Source organism: Emys orbicularis, chromosome 6, assembly GCF_028017835.1.
Source record: "Emys orbicularis isolate rEmyOrb1 chromosome 6, rEmyOrb1.hap1, whole genome shotgun sequence".
NCBI lineage: Eukaryota > Metazoa > Chordata > Testudines > Emydidae > Emys > Emys orbicularis.
Window position 1 is genome coordinate 60,184,629 of NC_088688.1, and position 23,307 is coordinate 60,207,935.

The 23,307-nt window shown below is 39.8% G+C and overlaps 1 protein-coding gene across 3 annotated transcripts in view; it reads right to left on the reverse strand.

Moving 5' to 3' along the window:
• Positions 1-23,307, reverse strand: part of MCTP1 (multiple C2 and transmembrane domain containing 1) — a 497,445-nt gene that overhangs the window by 123,018 nt on the left and 351,120 nt on the right. For all 3 annotated transcript variants that reach the window (XM_065406109.1, XM_065406107.1, XM_065406108.1), the window contains 5 exons: positions 21,394-21,496; positions 19,266-19,368; positions 18,834-18,935; positions 18,406-18,480; positions 16,222-16,341 (listed from right to left, as the gene is read on the reverse strand). In XM_065406109.1, the coding sequence (XP_065262181.1) occupies positions 16,222-16,341; positions 18,406-18,480; positions 18,834-18,935; positions 19,266-19,368; positions 21,394-21,496 (503 nt within the window). The remainder of the gene's footprint in view (positions 1-16,221; positions 16,342-18,405; positions 18,481-18,833; positions 18,936-19,265; positions 19,369-21,393; positions 21,497-23,307) is intronic.

A 23,307-nucleotide genomic window follows, 5' to 3' on the forward strand; every position in this document is an offset into this window, starting at 1 on the left:
TCAGAGACAGACTTCAAAATAGTTCTCAACCTAACACTGTTTTCATTTTAAACTAATAAAATGATTTCTTGTAAGACTTGTAACCACTTGCTGAATATAGACATTTTACTTCAAGGTCAATTGCAATTTTTTCCTCTTATGGACGGTGAATCACTTAAGCTTGACACTCAGTACATATTCAACACACCTGTAGCTGTCTAACAAAACTAGTTCTATGTATTGAAAAACTGTATAGGTGATATTGTTTGCTGTAATCCTACTAAACAAAAAGGAGTTTAAAGGCACTCTTTATTGCTCTTTACAATGCTGTAACCAGTATAAGATGTTAGTCTATAAGACTGGGCACGGTATGTACTTAGTATTCACCACTGACTACAGACAGGGAACACAAAGTTCGTGTTAGCACTCTCCTATATGACTTTGCCAGACCACCAGTTTGGCTCATAATTAAGGAATTTAAGTAAATACCCTGCCTAGACTGCAATCTGTTTAATGAAGCCTTGTCAATAAGAATTGCAGCTGCTGTCTGGGGTCCACACAAGGCAGCTCTTGAAGATCTGAAAAGAAGGGGGGGGTGGAACAATGTGGATGGATAGCTTAGAGAAGCATCAAGGTAACCATTTTCCTCATGAAAAAGGCATAATGCTAGTCCCTTAAATATGGAAAACAGCTTGCTCTTGAAAACAACAAAAAATCCCATCTTAACATTATGCTAGTAATGTGACAGCAAAAGTCTGCTTACATTTTAAAAACAAAATGAAACTGATATACATAAACTTTAATCTAGCAGACACAGGTATAACAAGATCCAATGGTTGGAAACTGAAGCTAGATAAATTCAGTCTAGAAATAAGGAACACATTTTTAACAGTGAGGGTAATTAAGTATTGGAGCAATTTACCAGGGTTGTAGTAGATTCTTTATTGCTGGTAATTTTTTAAATCAAGATTGGATGCTTTTCTCAAAGATGTTATAGTTCAAACAACAAAATATAGTTCAAGTGTTATAGTTCAAACAGGAATTAATTCAGGGAAGTCCCATGGCCTGTGTTATACAGGAGGTCAGAATAGATGATCACAGTGGTTTCCTTCCGGCTTTATGATCTATAAATTTCTCAGGTGTTCCCTAGCTTTACTATACACCTTATTATCTTGTCCGTATGATACTAAAACAGAGCCTTTGTAATACTCTTAACACAGCAATATTATATCTATCTTGTACTAATCAAAGGAACTCTTCCTACACTAGTGTTTTCCTTTTATGAGAAAGTCCCTCTGATTAAAACAAACAAATGGAGCAATATTTTTCTATCTGTAGTCAAACCTGGCATGCTGATACATAACATTTTTTTAAACTGCATAAAGCAATTTTATTTTGAGCTTATTCCAACTGAAATAAAAATTAAACTTTTAATGATAGAAAGTCCATCTTATGCAGAAGAAAGCAAAGTTGTCAAGAGATAAGGGAAAGCTTGTCAATCAGAGAGAACCAGCCATCTCTAGGGTAGAACAAGCCACCCACAGCCTATCATCTAACTGCACACGTAATAATCCGCAGGTTCCAAAGCAGACCGGGGTGGGGGGGGGGGGGAGAAGGGGAGATGAGAAGGGGGATGGATGGGCTGCATCGGCCTTCACTCCAATATCCTGCTGTCTTTAGAGGTACAGAGAATGGACCATACCTTCTCCATGACAGTTCTGCTATTTTTTATAAAAAGAAGGCCACCAAAAGGTCATCCTCTTGCTGTCTCCAAAGTGGGAAGTTAATTGTCAAACTGTCTGCCCAAATTGTGCCACCTTTGGAAAGGGAGCATATACCATTGGCCTCTCCCCAAAAACACCTGGTGCATGTGCCATATCATGCAGACTGTAACAATGGTTACCTAAGATATTCATTTTGGCTTTATTTATAAACATAAATAAAAGCAAATGAACACCAGTACAGTTAGTCATACTGAAATAATGTGCTGAAATAATGATGTTATGGTTTGTAGGGAAAAAGTGACTATGAGAAAACATGTTTAATTATCATTATGTAAAATACATTATAATACAAAATGTTTTAAAACCATCAAATCTTAGTATATTCAGAATGAAACCAGCTTTTCTGTCCTTAATTCTTCCTATTATGTTCAGGTATTGTAGCTAATAATATCACCTACTATTCTGCAGCCCCCGATACAAGGTGACTATGTAGATATAAGCTTAGATAGATAGATAGATTCAATGAGGTGCATTAGTAATAGAATTGTAGCCTTAATACTGAACATCCTATTTTTATGATTTTCTGGTATATCAAAAGTTTAAAAGCTTTTAAATCCTGTTTCTGTATATAATTTCCATTAATTTAGCATACAATACAACTGGTTTTGTAATGACTGTACACAAATTAAAGGGGGGAGGCAATATTAATAAATATAAAAAAATTAATTAAAGCCAACAGGCCTAAGCTTACAAATACTGTTCTAGTTTGGTTTGTATTACAGCCATGTACATGCACAATGGGCCAAAGGCAGGGACGCAACACAGAGCCTGAGTGGGTAGTCTGTGAGCTAGAGATCGGAGTGGACTGGAGTGAAGGAATCCTCCCCTCTGCCAAGGAATGGCAGCAGAAACCTTCCACAGTTGCACTTGAAGACTCAGGGTTACAACAGCTACTCCTGTTGCTATGTTTCCTTTCTGTAGTTGAGAATGGCTGATGGATCCTCAGTCACAGATCCACCAGGATCTACCAGCCCTGTAAGTTCCTCTCCCCCAAACCCAGAGTGGTGCACAGACTAGTTCTCCAAACTCGACCTGGCCCAGGAGTCTGGAAGCCATGGGATCACATGGCAGGTCTGCCCAGGAGCCACAGCCTCTGGGAGCCTTGGCAACTGCTGAATTAAATTGACCTTCAACATGCCACAGCAGCAGTTAAATGGATATGAATGTCCATTTCACACAACAGTTCCTGGTCCAGGGCAGCACATTTCGTTTTGGAAATACCATGTGTTGGAATTTCTAGTTTAAGATAAATTAGGGAACAACTGGTTTTGATTGATTCAAAACCAAACCAAACTTTGAAAAGTCAAAACTTCTTTAAAACTGAAAGTCACAACTTTCAGCCAGCTGTGCGGCAAACACCTAAAATTCTGCCTAAAATTCTGCCGGACCACATCAATTTTGCAGAGTCTTCTGAAGCCATGAACAGGATTTAGACGACTGTGGGTTCTATCTGCTTTAAAAAAGGAAGAAGCTGATTCTTGTGATTTCCTTCCCTTTTCTTATGATAAGGATGAAGCTGGCAGAGCTGAGAGACCGTTGGACATGCATGTGCATGCTGTCATAAATGAATCCATCACCTGTGTCTGTCACCACTGTATCACTCTGCTTTTGCAGAATTCTCTTTTGAAAGCTGATAGTCTTGTCATCAACAGGAACTTTAAAAAAAAAAAGTTATTTTCAGGCTACAGTAGGTTGCATTATCAACCACCTTGACAGTGCCCCTTCCAATCAGTTTTTGGACAGGAGGCTTGCAAGAGGGAATCTGTTTTTTTGGGGGGGTGGGGGATGGGAGTGAGGAGCCAATCTCTAAATCAAAGTTTGTCAAAAAAAATATTTTTCTACAAATAATTTCCTTCCAATTTTGCAGACTTCTATACACAGATTTAGCCAATGTGATTTGAAGTTATTTATATAATAGGCCCTCAAAAATTGGATTGATAATGGAAACATCAACTGACCATTAAATACAGCCACAAAATTATATTATGTATTTGTAAAGCAAAAACAAGAGAAATGTGCACTTCTGTTGATACATCAACCATCTCTCTTCCCAAATAGAAAACTCCTTTTACAAAAGCAACCATTGAAAATACTGTAGTGGGCATTTGGGGGGGGGGGGGATAACAAAATGTGTCATGTCAGTTGAGATAACATAGTACACTTATTTCTAATTTCTTATTCCCTGTTCTAAAGCCTATCTCCTTTTTCTATCTTCTTTTCTATTAAATAGTGTTATAACATTGCTACTTCATTGACTAAGTCTGAGAGGACTAACACTTCATGAAGAGCCTGCTCCTCTCAGGAAGTCATTATGCCATTAATACACACCAATTGTGTGATGTTGGAAGAAAAAGGAAAGGTGAAATAGATCTGAACAATGACGTAAATCGAAGATAACATTTAATCGCAGTTTAAAAGTTCAAGAAAGAACAATTCCCCTTGTCTGACTTATACAAAGGTATGGGGAATCAGAAGAGGAAGAGGAGGATAAGTGCATAGAAAACCTTCCTTTCACTGTGCACTGGAAAGTGGAGGTGATCATGGAATCATAGAAACGTAGAACTGGAAGGGACGTTGAGACACTGAGGCAGGACTAAGTATACCTTAGACCATCCCTGACAGGTGTTTGTCTAACCTGTTCTTAAAAGCCTCCAGTGATGGGGATTCCACAACCTCCCTTGGAGCCTGTTCCAGTGCTTAACTATCCTTATAGTTAGAAAAAACTTTATAATATCTAATCTAAAATCTCCCTTGCTAAAGATCAAGCCCATTACTTCTGGTCCTATTATCAGTGGCCATGCAGAACTTTATAACAGCTCTCAACGTATCTGAAGACTTATCAGGTCTCATACTTTGTCTTCTTTTCTCAAGACTAATCATGCTCTGTTGTTGTTGTTTTTTTAACCTTCCCTCATACGTCAGGTTTTCAAACTTTTTATCATTTTTGTTGCTCTCCTCTGGACTCTCCATATTTGTCTATATCTTTCTTAGGGTGATGGTGGCGCTAGTCTTCAGAATGAGAAAGGAAACAAGTTTATTTTATGAGTAAGAGTAAAACATTCAAACTGGCAATTAAAGTGCTTTATTCAGGCCATTCTGGGACACCAAATACTTAGAGGATCAGATATTCCATAATATTTCATGTTCAATGTTCCTCTAAGTATAATATGTGGTTCCCTTTAGTTATGAATTTTACTTTAAAGGCAAGGGGACATTTTTGCAAATGCACATCTTAAACTTTTCATTAAACTACCAAATTTAAATTCTACCTTTTTGTGCACTCTGACATTTTTGTCTGGCATTTTCATTAATTTTGCGACATACATAAATGTAGCTGAAATGTTAACTGATCAATACTTTGTCTCTCTCATGTAGCACTAGAGCTCAGCTCCCGAAGGACGACGTAGCAGTACAGAAATTAAATGTGTAAAATATCAAATGTTAATGTTAAACACAGCAGCACTTACTGCATAACGACTGAAAAGGCTAAAACAATTCAAAATGGACAGATGGTAGCACAAATTATCTACAATCACATTTAAAGATTAAAGTTTGTCCTGTAAAATAATTCATTGACTCATGCTGAAGTGTGTCCTTTTACTGATAGCTCAGTTGTCCAATTATTTTTGTGCTCATTACAGTGAGAAATGACAGTACTGGAAAGAGACAGTGTACACTCCCCCCTCCCCATATTGCACCCACTGACATCCACAAGAACACAAATGTCTGGTCAAGAGGCTGATGGAAATTAGGCCCAATTTAGTAGACATTTCATTGCCTACAGTAGATTACTCCAAAAAGAAACCTTGCCACTTTTGCATAGTATATGACTGTAGTACAATTCTTATGCATAAAACATAATGTATTAATTACTGAACTTAAGAAATCTGTTGAAATAATGCTAACGGTCTGTCTTAAATATAGAAAAGCTAGGAAATTTAAAGTGAAGGCTCCTACTCAGTATTCTGCTTACTTCCTTTTTGCCTGGGTGTTAGAGAAGAACAAGTACAGAAAGAGATCATACATTCTAGGTCCAATACCTAGGCACAACAGGGCCATTTTAGAACTGTAACATTAATTTGATATTATTTTTGTGTTTTGCCTTTAACAGTTGGAAAAGAACAAATATGAGAGTAGGAGAACTTTATCAAATAGGAGAGTAGGAGAGTGGGAGAACTTTATCAATTTCAAATCTACTGATATTTCAGATCCAAAGGCATATCATTGTAACCAGACAAAAAATGGTTACTAACCTTCTGTAACTGCTGTTCTTCAAGTTGTGTTGCTCATGTCCATTCCATGTTAGGTGACACAAAAGCAGTACTCCAGGGGGTGGGCTCAGAGTTCATGGACATACGGACTGCAACACTGCTCTTCCGAACCTGGTCTCATCTCAAACCTGTTGAGCGATGGCATACTGGGAAGCAAAGGTACGCACCAATGACCAAGTTGCTGCCCTGCAGATGTTTTGGACTGGGACTTGTGCAAGGACTGCTGCTGAAGAGGCCTGAGCTCTTGTGGAGTAAGTGGTTAGGATGGTCGGAGGTGTGACATTCACCTGCTCATACCAAGTCCGAATACAGGTGGTGGAGGAGGAGGAGATCCTCTGGGCTGATACTGGAAGCCCTTTCATCCTTTCTGCTACTGCTACAAAGAGCTGTGTGGATTTGTGAAAGGATTTAGTCCTCTCAATATGAAAGGCAAGGGCACATCTAATGTGTAATGAGTGAAGCCACCGCTCTTCAGAGTTCTTGTGAGGCTTTGAGAAGAAGACATGCAGGAAAATAGCCCTATGGAATTTTGAAACCACCTTAGGAAAGCTGGGTGGGGGCACAATTGGACCTTGTCCTTGAAGAACACAGTGTATGGTGGTTCTTACATACAGGCCCTGATTTTAGAGACCCTTCTGGCTGAGGTGATTACCACTGAAAGGCAACCTTCCAAGAGAGAAGTAGCAGAGGGCATGATGCTAGCGGTTTGAACGGAGGACCCATTAGCCTTGACAGGACCGGGTTTAAATCCCATGGAGGGATCAGGTTTAAATCCTCACGGATCTGCAGGTCAAGCCTCTCCAGATCCTTGTGAAATCAGACCGTCATCTCATGGGAGAATATTGACCTGTCGTTCACTGGCGGGTGGAAGGATGAGATCGCTGCTAAGTGCGGCTTGATAGATACAAGGATCAGATCTTGCTGCTTTAGATAGAGCAAGTAGTCCAAGATAGCCTGTAGGGAGAAACGAACTGGAGAGAGCCATCGCTGGAATGCCCACATCGAAAAGCATTTCCATTTGGCCAGGTAGGTAGCCCAAGTGGACTGTTTCCTACTGCCTAGCAAGACCCAACGAACTTGCTTTGCACAGGCCTACTCCTCCAGGTTCAGCCATGTAGCATCCACGCCATTAGGTGAAGGGAAGCAGCCTGCCATGGTCTTCTGAGATCAGATCTGGACAGAGTGGGAGCGGAAGAGAAGGGGTGCTACTGAAAGGACCAGCAGTGTGCCGAACCAGTGTTGCCGCAGCCATACTGGGGCTATAAGAATAACTCTCGCCTTGTCCCGCTGGATATTCAGGAGGACCTTGTGAACTGGAGAGATTGGGGAAAAGCATAAAGCCTCTGCAGGAAGGCATCAGAGAAGGAGCCTGGACTGTGCCTGCGCAGCGAGCAAAACTGATGGCAGTTCTGGTTCTGCTTGGTCACGAACAGGTCTACGTGGGGAGACCCCCACCTTTGGAAGATGAATCTGGCTATCTCCAAGTAAAGAGACCACTCGTGGTGAGAGGAAAAGGAACTGCTGAGGTAATCCACAAGTGCGTTCAGGGCTCCTGGAAAATGTGACACCTCCAGGTGGATGCAGTGCTCCACATAGAATTCCCACAGAAGGATGGCCTCCTGATACAGAGCTGAGGATAAAGCATCTCCCTGTTTGTTGATATAGAACATGGCTGGGTATTGTCTGTCAGAATTTGCACCACCTTGCCGGAGACCTAGAGGAGGAACGCTTGGCAAGCTACACTCTGAGTTCCCTGACATTTATGTGCAGGGAGAGTTCTTGGGACCACAGGCTCTGAAGCAGTCAAGATGGGCTCCCCAACCTAGGTCTGACTCACCTGAAACTGAGGACACTGACAGTTGAGGGCAACAGAGGGCACCCCCATCATTACCAATCTCAGGTCTGTCCACAAGTCCATGGAAGGAAGGATCAGGTGAGGAACAGTGAGCACAGAGTCTAAGTGGTGTCTGTTCGTGGGGTAAACTGATGCCAGCCACATCTGTAGGGGCCTGAGATTCAGCCTTGCATGCTGGATCATGAAAGTACATGCAGTCATGTGCCCCAATAGCTTGAGGCAAACTTGAGCAGTTGTAATTGGGTGTACCATGACCTTGGATATCAGGTCTGACATAGTCTAAAACTGGGCCTCCGGAAGGAAGGCTCTGGCCTGGATTGAGTCAAGCATTTCCCCAATAAATTCTAGTCTCTGAACTGGGACAAGAGTTGACTTTTGAGTGTTTATCAGCAGACCCAGTGCTTAGAAGGTGGCTTTGGTCATGCTGATGCTGGCCCGCACATGAGTCTCTTGCTGACCTTTGATCAGCCAGTCGTCAAGGTATGGGTAGACCTGGATGCCTTGCCATCTGAGGAAGGCTTCTACTATTACCACACATTTTGTGAAAACCAGTGGGACTGCCGACAGGCCGAAGGGGAGAGCAGTGAATTGCTAGTGGCATTGGTTTACAATAAATCTGAGAAATCTTCTGTGGCCACTGAAGACAAATGTGAAATTATGCATCCTTTAAGTGGAAGGCAGCATACCAGTCCCTGGATCCAGGGAGGGAATGATGGAGGTCAGGGAGACCACGTGGAACCTCAGTTTCTTAGATATCTGTTGAGGCAACCCAGGTCCAGAATGGGCCAGAGACCCCATTTGGCCTTTGGGATTAGGAAGTATTGGGAGTAAAACCCCTTCCTGTGGAACCTCCTCCACAGCCCTCATTTATAGGAGGGATTGCACCTCCTGGATGAGGAATTGCTCATGGGAAGGGTCCATGAAGAGGGATGGGGGTGGAGTGGATAAAAACTGAAGGGTATAGCTGACTGTCACCATACTGAGCACCCAACAGTCTGATGTTATGCAGATCATGCTAGGCTGAAATGGGACAGATGGTCCAAAAATAAAGGGAAAGTCAGATCTGAAGTAGTGTCTGGTATAGTGCCCTTGGGCGCACCTTCAAAAGGCCCGCTTCGGCCCCCCAGAGTATCTCTGAGACTCTGGCTGGGAGGCTGAGGTGGACGGGAGTGGATGGCACCACTTATAACCTCTCCCTTTTCTTTTATAGGGATCCTCTCTTGGAGGAACCGAGAAACGAGGAGGCTGTTGGGGCCTGAAGTGCTTCCTGGAAGCCGACAGCACAAAGGCCCAAGGATCGGAGGGGGGCCCTTGAGTCCTTTAGGCCATGAAGTCTTGTGTCCGCCTGCTCCAAGAATAAAGAGAAGCCTTCGAAGGAGAGGTCCTGGACGGATTGTTGGACCTAGTGAGGCAGTCCAGAGGACTGAAGCCAGGAACAATGCTTCATGGTGACAGTGAAGGCTATTGTCCTAGCTGCCAAGTCAGCTGCATCCAGAGCTGCTTGGAGAGAGGTCCTGGCCACATTCTTACCCTCCCCCTACAGGGCAATGAATTTCTGCCTTGAATCTTGGGGCAGAAATTTAGTCACAAATTATTATAGTTCTATCTCCCCAGCAAAGCTTGCTGGTTAGAGATACGTAGTCGAAGGCTATCTGTCGAATAAACCTTTCTTCCAAAAAGGTCCAGTTTCTTGGCATCTCTGTTTGGGGGCTAGCTCTCAACTGGCCCTGCATGTCCCTCTCGTTGACTGGTGCCACAACCAGAGATCCTGTAGGGGGGTGTGAGTATAGGTATTTGAATCTGCTCACTGGCACATAATACTTCTTTTCTGCCCTCTTTGAGGTGGGGGGAAAGAGAAGAAGGCATTTGCCACAGGGCCTTGACCAGACGTATCAGAGCCTCAGTGATGGGTAAGGCCACCTTGAAGGGAACTGCTGCAGCCAGAATATCAATAAGGCTGTATGATTTCTTTAAGCACCAGGTTTACTGCTACCCATTTGAGGAGGTCCTGATGGGCCCTAAAGTTATCCTGCGGTTCCTGCTATAGCCTCGTCTGGGGAGGAGGAGGACAAGGAGGCTTACACCAGAGGAGGGGCTCCTTCCTTTTCCTCAGCCTCAACAATGTCCACAGGAGCCATATCCTTTACGTCGGTACTGGGGTCAGTACTGGAGTCAGGGTCTGGTGCCGAGCGGGAAAGAGCAGTAACCCGCTTCTCGGAAACCACCGAGTAAGAGCGATGGGAGGAAGATCCAGTACTGGGAGAAACCCCAGGGGTTCCAATAGAGCCACTGTATTGGCCAGTGACCTGCTGGCCAGTGCCGGTGCACGGACCGGCACCAAAATCCCATGGCGAATAGGGTGGGAACTGGTGGTGACCCTTAGGTTGTGCATAGGATTCCCCTTCAGACTCAGAAGAGGAGCCCTCTCATGGAGACCACAGCAGAGCGATACCCACCTCTTCTTCTATGTGGTGTCAGTGGTATGGGGACTGGCAGCAGACAGAGGCAAGCAGGACCTAATCACATCATCCTGACCATCTCCAAAGGTACCAGGAAGGAGCTCGAAGCTCCTTGTTCCCATCTGTTTCTGGTCATCAGAGCTGGCATTGGAGTTGGGGGCGGGGTATCAGGAGAGACAGTAAATCCCTGGATGCTTGAAAAGGCTCCGGTGTCAACGGGATAGTCAGACTGCTGGTGCCACAGTGACTTCCAGATGTCGGGGAAGGCTCTGCACTGAACTCAATGCTCTAGGCGGAGTCGACGGTGCCATCATGGGGCCGGGAGTGGAAGAGTGGCTCAGCATGGGTCTCACTGCATTGCTTTCCCCCTGCTTGTCCTTTTGGTGCACCAGTGAGTACCCTCTGTTGGTGTGTACAGGGAGATTTTGGCAAACCAGTAAAGTGCCTGAAACCACTATGGCTTATTGCTAAAAGCAGCCTAGTCAGCAGTTTCAGCTTGACCAAGGCAGGAGGGGAGGGGGTTTTGGGTGCCACAGAAAGGGCAGCTTGACCCCGCGTCCTTCCTGATAAGAATTGTGTTGAAGTTGCTGATACATGCATTTTAGAAGAGCAGGATGTGCCCCAGGAATGTCTATTGGGGCCTCAAGGCTACAAACTCTGGAAAAATCCACACCTGGTTAATCAATCAGAAGGAACCTCTTGCTTGACCATTGAAACTGCTTAATTAACAAGTTTTCATTAAGGGACATGTCATTCTATTACTAATGTATAAATAAGGGGAAACAGTTTGAGGTAGTTAGACTCTTTTGGGACTCGTTTGGACTCTCCCTCTGGATACATCTTGCGGTCCCCACCGGCAGACGGAAGATTTGGCCACCGGAAGCCTGCCGCTGTGTTACTCGAGAGCCACACTCAGCTTTGGTAATTATCAAGGGTTGGGGGTGTTTTACTAACCTGTTGCGGATGTGTGTAAGTGCTGGGGATTAAGTAAAGTTTAGCTTTCAGTGAAAGCACTCTTGTGCTGTCCTGTTTGTGCCAGCCATTTATTGGTCGGACGGCCGTGTCTCCCCTGATTTATTTCCTGACACCACCTCGCACAGAGTAAAAGTTACCAAGAGCTTTGGGTTGAAAGAACCCTGGGTAACAGGTGCACTGCTTTTTGTGTTTCTCCCTCAGCACCAGAGATGGTGAATAGTTTCCAGAAGAGCTCAGTGCCGGAGGAGCACTTCACATCAATGCCAAAGTGCTTGGTGCCAAATCGGAGCAGCTCAGCTGAGGTGGATCTGATGGTGGCTTCCATGAGGATAGCCTTCAACCTGATGTCTTGATCTTTTTTAGTGTGGGGTCTAAAGTCCATATAGATCTGCCAATTGTCCCTCATGTGAACACTTCTAAAAGCTAGAGTGTGTGTCGCTCATAGGCATAGGTTTGCCAGAGGAGGCATGAAGTTTGAAGCCCAGAGACCAAGGCATGCTCTCCCCTTGGGGCAAAGACGTCCCTTGATGATAGGGACTATCTATTTACACTAAATATGTAGACCTACACTAATTACAATAACAATATAGACTAAACTATGATAAACTAAGAGTTAGAGTCCAAAAACCACTGGGAAGAAGTCTTGCCGAAGCAAGACGGTCGTTCCAGCAACTATTACAGGCGGTAAGAAGGAACTGAGAGCGTGGCCGGCAGCACCCCGTATACCAGCACACGAGCATGCGGCTCTAGAGGGAGCTAGAGCTGGCCCAATGGATACCACTGAGAGAAAAATCTCTGGCAACAGTGCACTTGGCACACACACACCTAACAAGGAATGGACTTGAGCAAGCACTCGAAGAAATTTATTTTTTATGAGTTGCTTATACATAAATGGGATATTCAGAGGCACTGCCTTATTAATTTAAATGCTACATTTTTGAATAAGAGCTTGTATATTATTGTCTGTTCAAAAATAAAGTGTTTCTCCAGTACTGTTATATTTATTGTGAGATATTGAGGCGCGGCTAAAAAAAAAAGAGTGAGCTAAATCCCTGAACTCCCATTGAAAATAATGGTACTCAAAAGTGAAAGAGAGACCTGGAAAATATTTAGTATAGGTGTTGCATGACCCAGAATGCCTCAAGCTTGACTTTCAGATCCCAGACTGAATTTGTAAAACTGGGAGTTAGACAAAATGTATTCTTACTTACAAACTGAGCAAATATTATTGGAAATTCTTGAGAAAAAAAAAATAAACAGAGAATTCCATGATGACAATTTTACGAAGTCTTTTTCATAGTATCATCACATTCTAAAGTTCAACAAGCAACTCAGATGTGGCGCATAAGCAATCAGAAAGCATCCACTGAAAACTTTTGAATTCTCTGAGATGAGTATTATGGCAGATAAAATTTTAAGTGTTTACTATTAAACCTACTGACTTTGAAAAGTGCCCCAGTGAATACTTCAATGTGCAAAAAGCCCAGAGTGAATACCTGTAGCTTATTATAGCATCGTAATATTAATTAAGAGTCTGCATGTGTTTCCATTCTAAAGTCTATTTCTCAGTGGTGTACCTTTAACTTCATAATTAAAGTTCTGACTCCATTTCTAAATTTGTGAAACCTAAGCTAGTCCTCTGCGAGCGCGTGAGAGAGAGTGTTGGGGGGAAGAAAGAGGAGAAGGTGGAAAGAATGGGTATTTGTGATTTTTTTTTAAACTTTTGGTTATTCACATGAGATGCTTGTGGATTATGATGTGAAAAATCATACCTACAGTATTTCACTTTTGTAAAATTGTTCTGAATCTTTATTTTAACCCTATCTATCAAACACAGCTTGGTCCAGAAACTCCATGTTGGGTTTTTGCTGTTGGCTTCTAAAAGGATTGGTGTTGGTTTTATGGAGAAGGCTGAATGTTAATTTTAAACTTTTATAATAAAACATTATTTTCTTGTCTGCACATGGAGCTGGGCATCTGGAAAACCCTATTTTTAATCCCTGTTGTGATACTGATACTGACTCATTCTATGATCTTTGGAAGTCCTCTAAGGACTATGGTTTGTAAAGGATTTTGAAGCTGAAAAGTGATATACATCAGGTAAGAATTATTATAAAATTGATTTCCAAAGGGAGTGTTGAATTCTGGCACAACCTTAGCACAAGACAACACAATACCGCCAACTGAAATAAGTCATGCTTTCACAAGGCTGTGCAAGATTTTGCAGGGGCCCAAGGAAGCTGTGAAAATCCCAGCCACCATCTTGAAATGAAAACTCCACAGCCCTGCAATCCCTTTTTGAAGTTCTTATAGATTTGGTTTAAGTAACAAATGTCTATTTTATGACAGGCAACATTACAAATGCTTTTTGAAACCGAGGGAGAAAAAAGCTTTAAATGCTTCACAAACACCCACAGGGACTTGCTTCTCAGAAAGAGAGACTCCAAAATAGCAGCCATAGCTGATCCCCTCTTCTGCAGGGCAGGACCACAACACATTTAAAGTCACAGCACTGAAATTGGTACAGCTTATCAACATCTGTTCCTAAATTCAATCTAATTATGAACCAATTCTCTTCTGTGAAGAAGAAAGAGTCGTGTTGGTGAATAGAAAAGAAAGTATATTACTATATAACCAGAAATATGTTTTTACTGTAATTTACAATAGCTAGTGTTAAAAAGTATATTTATTATGACACTAAAATAAAATATCTGTATTTATCTAGTCTCAGCTGCTTCTTAAGATTTCTTCTGGTCATACAGAATTTGTTCTGTTAAGATTTAATGGTGACAGCAGTGCACCATGAGAAAGACTGGCAAGTGAAGTAGACTCTAGCAATGACCCACAAAGCAGGATATCACTCCACTTTCCTGTCTTCTACTGATATTAAAAGGGAGTTCCATGTCAAAAGGAGAACTGAACAAACGTGTATGTATTAATCCTAATAGCAATACAACTAGTACAAAATGCTGCAGCACGTCTCCTCTGCAATGCAAGCTACTGTGAGCATATCAAACCTGTCCTCCACTCTCTACACTGGCTTTCCATAGAATTGCAAATCAAGTTCAAGGTCTCGGTCCTTATCTTCAAAGCGCTCCATTTCCCATGCAGAGGGTACCTAACAGACTGTCTAAAGGACCAAGATAGTAGTCAACAACTTCGCTTCTGTGGCACAATGGAACTCTCAACAGTAGGAGTTAAGCTTGTCTGTGCAGGAGACAGGACCTCAGACCAGAGGTGGTCTGAGACTATGTAATGAACAACCCCAGGAACTAAGGATCATCATAAACCTGCTTTTGCTCCAAGTGCAAGGCACATTTATTTGACCTTGACATCTCTAATGTAAACCCATAGCAACAGGCATACTTATTTAATAAATGAATGAATGAATAAAAACAACAAATACTTTTATCAACACAAGACACTCCATTGCACACACCTCTCCCTTTGAGGAGAGGATGAGAGAACAATCAACACATGACAGATGTGGTCATGATACTTAATGCACTACTGGAGAGGGCTCAGGTACTATGACAACAAGTGGGGTATAAGAACTTATATTGGATAGGACAGAGCCTTATGGAGAAATGTGCATTATCCTAATAAAGTTTTATCATTCTGAACTCTGAAACAATGAAGTACTAAAAAGAACATTTAAATTATTTTAGATAGCAGGATAAGCCAAAAACAGCCAAGGAGTTCAAAGTCAGACTGACCATTTGTGCTACAATCACATCTTGGGGCACAGCTGAAGCCCCCTCCACCTCTGGTAGAAGCTGCAACCAAGGAAGAATTCAACTTCCAGGTGTAGTGGTACTGCTGCTGTCCTCTGCCAGGGAATAACTTTAAATTTTAGCCATCATATGAAAGGAGCCCTGCTAGCAGATGCTCCCTAGAAGATACATTAATTCAGTGCAGCTCCAAGATGCCACAGGCAGCTCTTCCCACTTTGTGAGTTGCAACACATGGCTCCAAGCCCCTCAAAAAAGTGTGTGCACACACACGACTATTGCTACAGCTGGTCTTCTCACCAGCAGAACCCAATCAGTGAATCTGGCCACCTATTGGCAGCTCATGTACTGTAAAATGAAAACAAACAAAAAAGGCACATAAATTGTGTCCCCTTAGTAAATGTTGAGTTTTAACTTCGTATTTTCCAGTTTTGACAAGCATGAGTAAGTTTCATGGGATCACTAGATGCAGAACTGTGGCCAGAATTTGGTATCTGGTGATTTTTAAAAACTGCAATTTAAGTGGCTGATTACTTTTTATCTAAATAGGTGCTATTGGTGTTTAGGGATGCTCCCTTTTTAAAAAAACAATTTTAAAAGTATAATTTTTTGTTAAAAAATGAAGGAGCTGATCCCACTGGTAATGTATATTTCATATTGATGAGGTGTACTAAAAATTCTTATGAAAGCTTTGCCACCTCACTGTTTTGATCCATTTTTATTTCAAAGTACCAAAAGCATTAAAAACAATTTATAGACTAATTGTGCCATATTCAGCAAATTGAACAAACTGAAGTCAATGGGGCTATTTGTGAGGGTAAGATGACTAGGGTCCGGTCCACAGTTTACAAAACTGTGTTTTTGTTATATCAAACTAGTTTTATTTAGATAAGTGCAAATTTGAGTATAAACTATGTAAGCTTTTCCTTCTTTGCACCTATGCAATTTTAAAATTGTTTTTGAAATGTAAATTTAAAAAAAATGTTCCATGACTGAGACACCTGGGTACAGCAGATCCAATTTCAGCCAGAATGCGTACAGCCATTCTGAGGACTGGATTTTAGCATGGCAACTTTGACATTAACTTTAACTGTAGCTACACAAACACACAACTATGATTACCAAAGGTAATTAATAATTATATGAAGTGTTACAGGATGATCATACCACAAAAGCAGCCAGACTCCTTTGGGGCGAATCCCAGTCAAAGCAACTGTTAACATAGTAGGCAGCATTTATGAGCACCATGACACAACGCTTCATGCGGATAAAGTTCCTTAATAGCAGCTGTGGGAAAGATGAAAAGATGAAAATATATTCAGAAAAAACAAGACTTCAAACTATCAAGAGAGCTTACAACATCTTCAAGCTCATTCTCATTAAAGCAAGTTAGTAAAGCTGAAAGAATATGTCAAGTTGTTTAGTTTACGGATCTAGAATAATATCAGTATTTACTGAAGAATGGGAAGGGGAAGCAAATCTGTACTGTTATACAAGTCAGTTTATCACCTGTTGAACTTAATTCTAATGTTTATAATTTTGAATGACATACAAATGTCTGTGTTTCTCCCAGGCATTTCAGATATTGTGTTTAAAAAATATAATAAACAAGAACATGAAACATCATTTGCAAAAATTCAAGCATTATTTGGTCAATGAAATTTGGGAGTTCTATTAAATATGTTGACAAAATTTTTCAAAATTGGGTACCTAAAATTAGGTTCTGTAGTCTATATTTAGACACCCAAGTAAGTGGCATGATTTTTCAAAAGTGCTGAGCATCCAGTAGCTCTCAATGAGTTTAATGTTTTGAAAATCTTGGCCTTAGTTTTAAAATTTGTGTTGTGGGCCATTGTGCACAAACTGTGCAAAATTATAACTCTAATCAAACAGATCACCTATATTCAGCGCATCCAATTTTTTCTCCTTTGCTTTAGAATATCTTGCTATAGTTGCTTTTGCAGTCATCATGTATTTTATAGCATTTATCACTGTAATCTTAACCATAAGAAGTCTTATCCTTATCTGCACAAAACTGAGTCATAAGGAGATACAGGTTTCAATTCAGGGAGAAAACTCTTTAAATTACCTAAAATGATAATGAGACCTAATTTATAAGAGAGCTGAATGTAGTAATGCATCATTTAATTTAAGTTTAGGATTAACACATTAAATTCATCTATGAAAGTAAAATCCCACTGTTCATTAGGAAATTTAGACATTTTAAAATGCTACTGTATTTACCATTAATTCAAGATCTCCCTTTGTAATTTTTGAATAGTCCTTTTCTTTTATATGATGTATTATATTATAAGCTAATATCCTAAAACTAAAAGAGGGTATTTAAAGTTTATTGCCAACTGCAAGCAAGTACAATAACCATCATTTTCTGTTATGAAAGTGGGGAGAACAGCGTATCTTGAATAAAAGGCCTTCTTGTTTGTTTGCTGTAATAATGGGGAAAAAATGCAGCTCTAGAAACTGCTTCCCTTACAATAGTGAAGAAAGACAGTATTTTGCCCTTTACAATCGCTCAGTGAAATACAATGGACAATGCATATATAATTCATGTGGCAGATATTGCAAATCATATTAATGTTTATGAAGGCTCATTAGTACTTGAATAGACTAGGATCTGACAAAATAAAATTGTTTAAAACGTTCCCCTTTCCCACTACAAAAAACCCTCTACTCCTCACAGCCCAACCAAATACCCAATTCCCCATAACTAAAATACAGTACTGTGGAAAGTAAAATATATCTATCTATCTATCTCAATCAAATATAATTTAGGACAAAAACATAAGATGTGCCTTTAAAATAACTATTACCAGAAAATATTGTAACCCTATGAGGCAAAAATATTTGAAAAGGAAAAGGGGACACCGTTTTTCCAATCTGATGGCCTGAAAATTTATACATTATTTGATTTTAGTAGTCTCATTTGAGATTCTAATAGATCACAACATTTCAAACCTAGCTAAGAGAATGTTAATACACTCCTTACCCCCAAACAAAATGGAGTTCTTTCAGATCAAGGTTAATGGCATAAATTTATGCTAGACTTAGCTTACATCCACCTGTGCTATAACCTGATACGTGTGGACACACTGATGATTTCAATTGTGTTCTCACGCACACATTTCACAGAAATCAAATTGCAATTTACAATGAACTGATATAATAATTATATATTTGTTTTTCTCTCTTCTTGAATCTCATAATTTAGTTTTGTAAACAGATAATGGAAATGTTATTCTTTTCCCCCACTGAAGTTTGACATGAGGTGTCTAGAAGCTTACGCCTGATATTAAGTCTTTGCAAAAGGATTAGTCTTTTCTTACGCTTTACCTGTTTAGACAGTCTGTTTTCCTCTTCAATGTACTTCTGTTCTTTGGGCATTAATGTTCGTATGCTGGCTTTCACCTATACATCAAAATATGTGTCAATGTTATGGGCTTACTTAATACTCACTAATAATACAGACTTCAATTTGCAATAATTATTAAGTTTCAAAGTCATAGCTGCCAAGCCCATAAAATATAAATGTATACACAGGCACAAGTTTCTGTTTCTTACATTAGCAGCAATAGCAGCAGCAGCAGCAGCACAGTAACAAAAAGAGTGGGTGTGCCAGCCAGTGGCAGAAGAGTATTCTGTAGTATACATCAAGGTTTCGAGAAAATGAGGAATGACAGAAATTCTCTACAAATCAGGAACAAAAGCTTTCATGAAACTGAACTCTTTAGCAGTACAAAAAAGCCAAAGTTAAGACTTACAGCATTAAAAATCACATCTATTTCAAGATAGATGACCCCCTTTGTTGGCCCTGTCAGCTGCTTGTTTTTCAAGACGTAGGCTTTCTGTTCACCATTTTGAATCTGCGGGAAAAGGACATGACAGCCGTCTGTCTCGCGGTCTCCACTGAATACACTTCCTCAGTAACCTTTGACCCCCAGCTGCTGAAACTGACAGAGAACCCAAAACAACTGTGGCAATTCTGACAAGTACCTGTTCATTACCAGGACCAAGTCTGTCAGGAAAAATTAACTATCATGGGATTCAACATGGCCGTGAATTGAGTATGTTAAAAAATTTTAGTGTTCTTATTACAGACCTTGGTTGAGAAATGACAGACAGAGCTGAGATTCTTTTATGTTTTCCTTGAGCAAAAGAAATACAGAGCAATATGTCAGGTGAATGAAACTTACAGACAGCAACGGTATAGCAACTTTGCCCAGAAAGTCAGCACTCCGATCTCTATCTTCGTCATAAACTGTCACTTCAAGAACTGAGTGGATATCTTTAATATTGCTATTCAGGAAAAAATACACACAGAGGAGGGGGCGGGAGGGGGAGATAAATGTCACCGATATTAATGGTTACCAAGGACAAAAACATAATAAAGTTAGCAAAAAACAAGTAATATGTATATTTTTAAAAAGTATCCAGAGAACAAAACTTAGGTAAATAAAAAGCCCCTGAATGCAGGAAAACCACCGTTTTGGTCACTTCATAGGCAGCATGGCATTTCAGTTATTTGCACGACCTTACGCCATTAGACATGATTCTTCGAATCTTCTACCTGGTGTGTGCACTGCAAGAGTTACAATGAAAGCAGTGCTGAGTAGCACTGAGGGATTTACAGATGCAGACAGCAGATCTGATAGCCATAAAAGACTATCCTTAAAATATTACTGTCCTTGAGATAATTTCAAATGGCAACCTCTTTGATAGCTGTAGCTCTCTCAATGAAAATAAATAATAATGAACTAGCTGAGCAGATCTTTGGGCTCAGAATGAGCCCTCTACTTCAAAAATTCCAGTTTAATCCAAACTATGCAATAGCCACACTAAAAAGAAATTTGAAAAGATGTATACAAAGCATATAACATTATTCAGCATTTATAGTATTTCAGCTACTAAATATTAAATAGTCCATTACCATGCATAGCAGATGGCACTGTATGTTGTAAAATCTTATGCGAGTTATTCAGATTTTTGGTTTGGAAAAAGAAACAAAAGTTGTTTGTTCTTTGATCAAATTGCTTGAATTAAAACATGAATTAAAGGAAAATAATTCAACTTGGGTAAAACACACACACACACACACACACACACACACACACGTAGGAAATTTCTTTTTAAAGGCAAAATCAATCAGCAAATTTGGGACCATCCCAAACAATTGATACAATTATACATATTACAGAAGATCCTGTGAAGAGCCTCCTTGACGATTGTATGAGTTTTTCGATTTGATTTCTGACCAGTCTTTTGTCCTTTACAAAAACATCTGATTCCTCATTCAGAGAACACAGTCAGGTAGTGGAGGTTGATTAGTTACTGATTCTCTTAGCATTAATTAAAAAAATTAATGAAGAATTTTGCACATTTTTACAGATCTATAAATGAGAACTTGTGAGGAAGCTACCGAGAAGTACAATTGTGGGATTTTTCTTTTGTTCAGTGTTCATTACTGAGGCCCCGTCACAGAGGAAGGGGAGCAGCGATCGATAGATCCTGTAGCATAGGTTGTAAAGAGATGACTGACAAAGTTTAAGAACAATGGGGAAATTAAATTAGAGGTTGTTTTGGGATCAAGAGCAATACTTAATATTCTCATTTATGCCAAACACACAAAAAGCTGAAGTTTCTAGTGGGCTTTAGAGTGGATTGTTTGTGGATTTCAGTTTTCTGATCCATTTTCTCCTCATTGGTGCCGTGCTGCACTCAGGGAGAAACAAAGTATTAAAAAAAGAAAGAAACAAGGTGACACTTCATTCTTGGAAGAAAAATTCTGCTTTGAATTTGTCAAAACTTTTTATTGTTTTCAAAACCATAGAGAAATAAAAACAATGTGCACCACTTCCTCCACAAAATGAATGTTTCAGATACTGCATTTTATCCAATAGCAGCACTGCATGAGTATAATATAGAATACTATTGTGACACGGTCATTTGACAAAACGAGAGGAAAAAGAAGTGTGTTTTACATTTCTTCACACTGTTAACTAATGTTTTATAATTACATTTTATAAAGTTCATAAGCATCAACCTATTTCCTCATTTCCAAACACTAGGCCCTAGTCCTGTGACATCAACTGTCACTAAAACTAGTGGGAATTTAGAACGCATAACACTTCACCCTTAGCATCTCATAGGAATGGGACTTATTTTCTCACCATCAAAGTGATTTAATCTTCATTTTTTTAAAAACATTTTTTGATATCCTCAACTGAATTCCTTTTCAATGAATTATTTGGTTTAAAAAATAACCATGTTCTAACTCTATCTTCCTAGTTTAGCAGTAGATAGCTCTGATTTTAAAAAACTTACAATGTGAAGACTTTGTTCCATTCAGGGTTGAGATTCTTGTAGACTGTATGTGTCAGCAGTCTGTCATTGTTCAACTCAACTACACAAAATGGGTCACTTTTACCTAGAGAGAGAGAGAGAGAACACATGAAACAAAATCCATGAATATTCTGCACCTAAAACTCACAGAACCACCTCTCAACTTGGATAAAAAAAAAAAAGCAGTAAATGTAAAGATAAATTCATATGTACTGCTTTTCTGATCACAAACTGCATGATCGTTCAAGGTGCTGAGCACAACCAGAAGGCTTCGAAGAGTCTCAGCACCCTGCATGATCAACCGTATAGTTAGCTGTACTGATCAGATAATTATATCATCCTGACACACAGAAAATTAAGAAAGAGGCATAACGTGAAGCAAATTATTCAGCTGATACTTCAAGTTAGATATTTCCCCTCAAATAATAATAAAAACTCAAACTAATTCATGGGGGGAAGAGAGAGTGTGTCCAGCTCTACGTCTATTTTTATTTCCATAATGATTACTTAAAGAAGACAATCACTTCACTTTGTTGCATCATTTTTCCCCTCCCATCTGATTAATTAATAAAATGAGGTAGCATTTGCTCAACAAGAACATTACACGTAAATTCCAACATAGCCAAATTCTATGCTTATTTATATGCACGAGCATCCTATTTAAGTCAATATGTTTAACACAAGGTGCACATGTGTACAGAAGTTGCATGTAGGGCTGTAAATCATTATTAAGGGTACCAATACATTAGTGCCAAGCCCCAAAATAACTCATACTCCTATAAGTTATGTCTCCCTCATGCAAATTAACATCAACAACTAAACCCCATATTACAGAGTGGCTCATCCTTGTCTCTGGTCTGTCCATAGAGAGCAAAGTGTTTGAAAGTTATTGAGTGTTGGCATTAGCTCTTTACAATCAAATCTAGCGTACTAAGCAACTATATTTCACAGTGTCTTCAATATTCCTGTAATGCGATGTCATGTATTATAAGAACACATAAATTCAATGGCTCAATGGCGCTACATTAATGATATTAGTAAGGCATGTAATTTGTTCATACCTTTTACAAATGACAATGAAATCAATATTTAAACAAAGCTCTCCAGAGGTCTTCCAAACTGCAATATTGATTCAGATTACAACAGAGGTTAATGTGGATATTATTAACTTTAATGATAAAGAATAATTATTTTAAATACAATGTGAATTACAGTCACAGTGGACATTTACATTCTATAAAAAGTTGAATATTACTGAATCTTTTAAACTTGAAAAAAGAGACGGATACAATCTTGCATCTCAGAATGTTTACCTGTCACATACCAACTCTAAAAGGAAATTAGAGACTGATTTCTCACATTTCTTAGGGTTTCTATGTTTCAATATTTCAAAAGAAAAGAGATGGTCACAATTACAAAGCAGAACAAATGTACTAGCTGACCAGAGTAAACTGTTACTGTATCATCTCCTTTGTTCACTTATATTTGCATATGATTGTAGAACATGATTTGTGTGAATTCATTGTACACAGAAAGAGGAATATGGTTAAAAGTTTACTTTCACTGCAGTGTCTAAATGCCCTTTTCTATAAATAAAGACGAAGTATCTGATACAATAAATTAATTACGAAAATGAAATTATGACAACACTTTTTATTTACTGAATACTTTGATATATCACTTTTTTCCTTAACTCTTTTCTTACTAAGTTATATTAATACCACTCCAGTCAAGAAGGCCAAATAATAAGTGACATGAATCATGGTGGACATTTGAGCACATTCTCCTGCTCCTCTACACTGAATCTAATTTCTCCATCATTATTGGAAAGAAAACAACCCCTCTGCATGCATAAGTTCAACTTTTGTTTCAGGCGAATTGAAAAATGAAGGAATA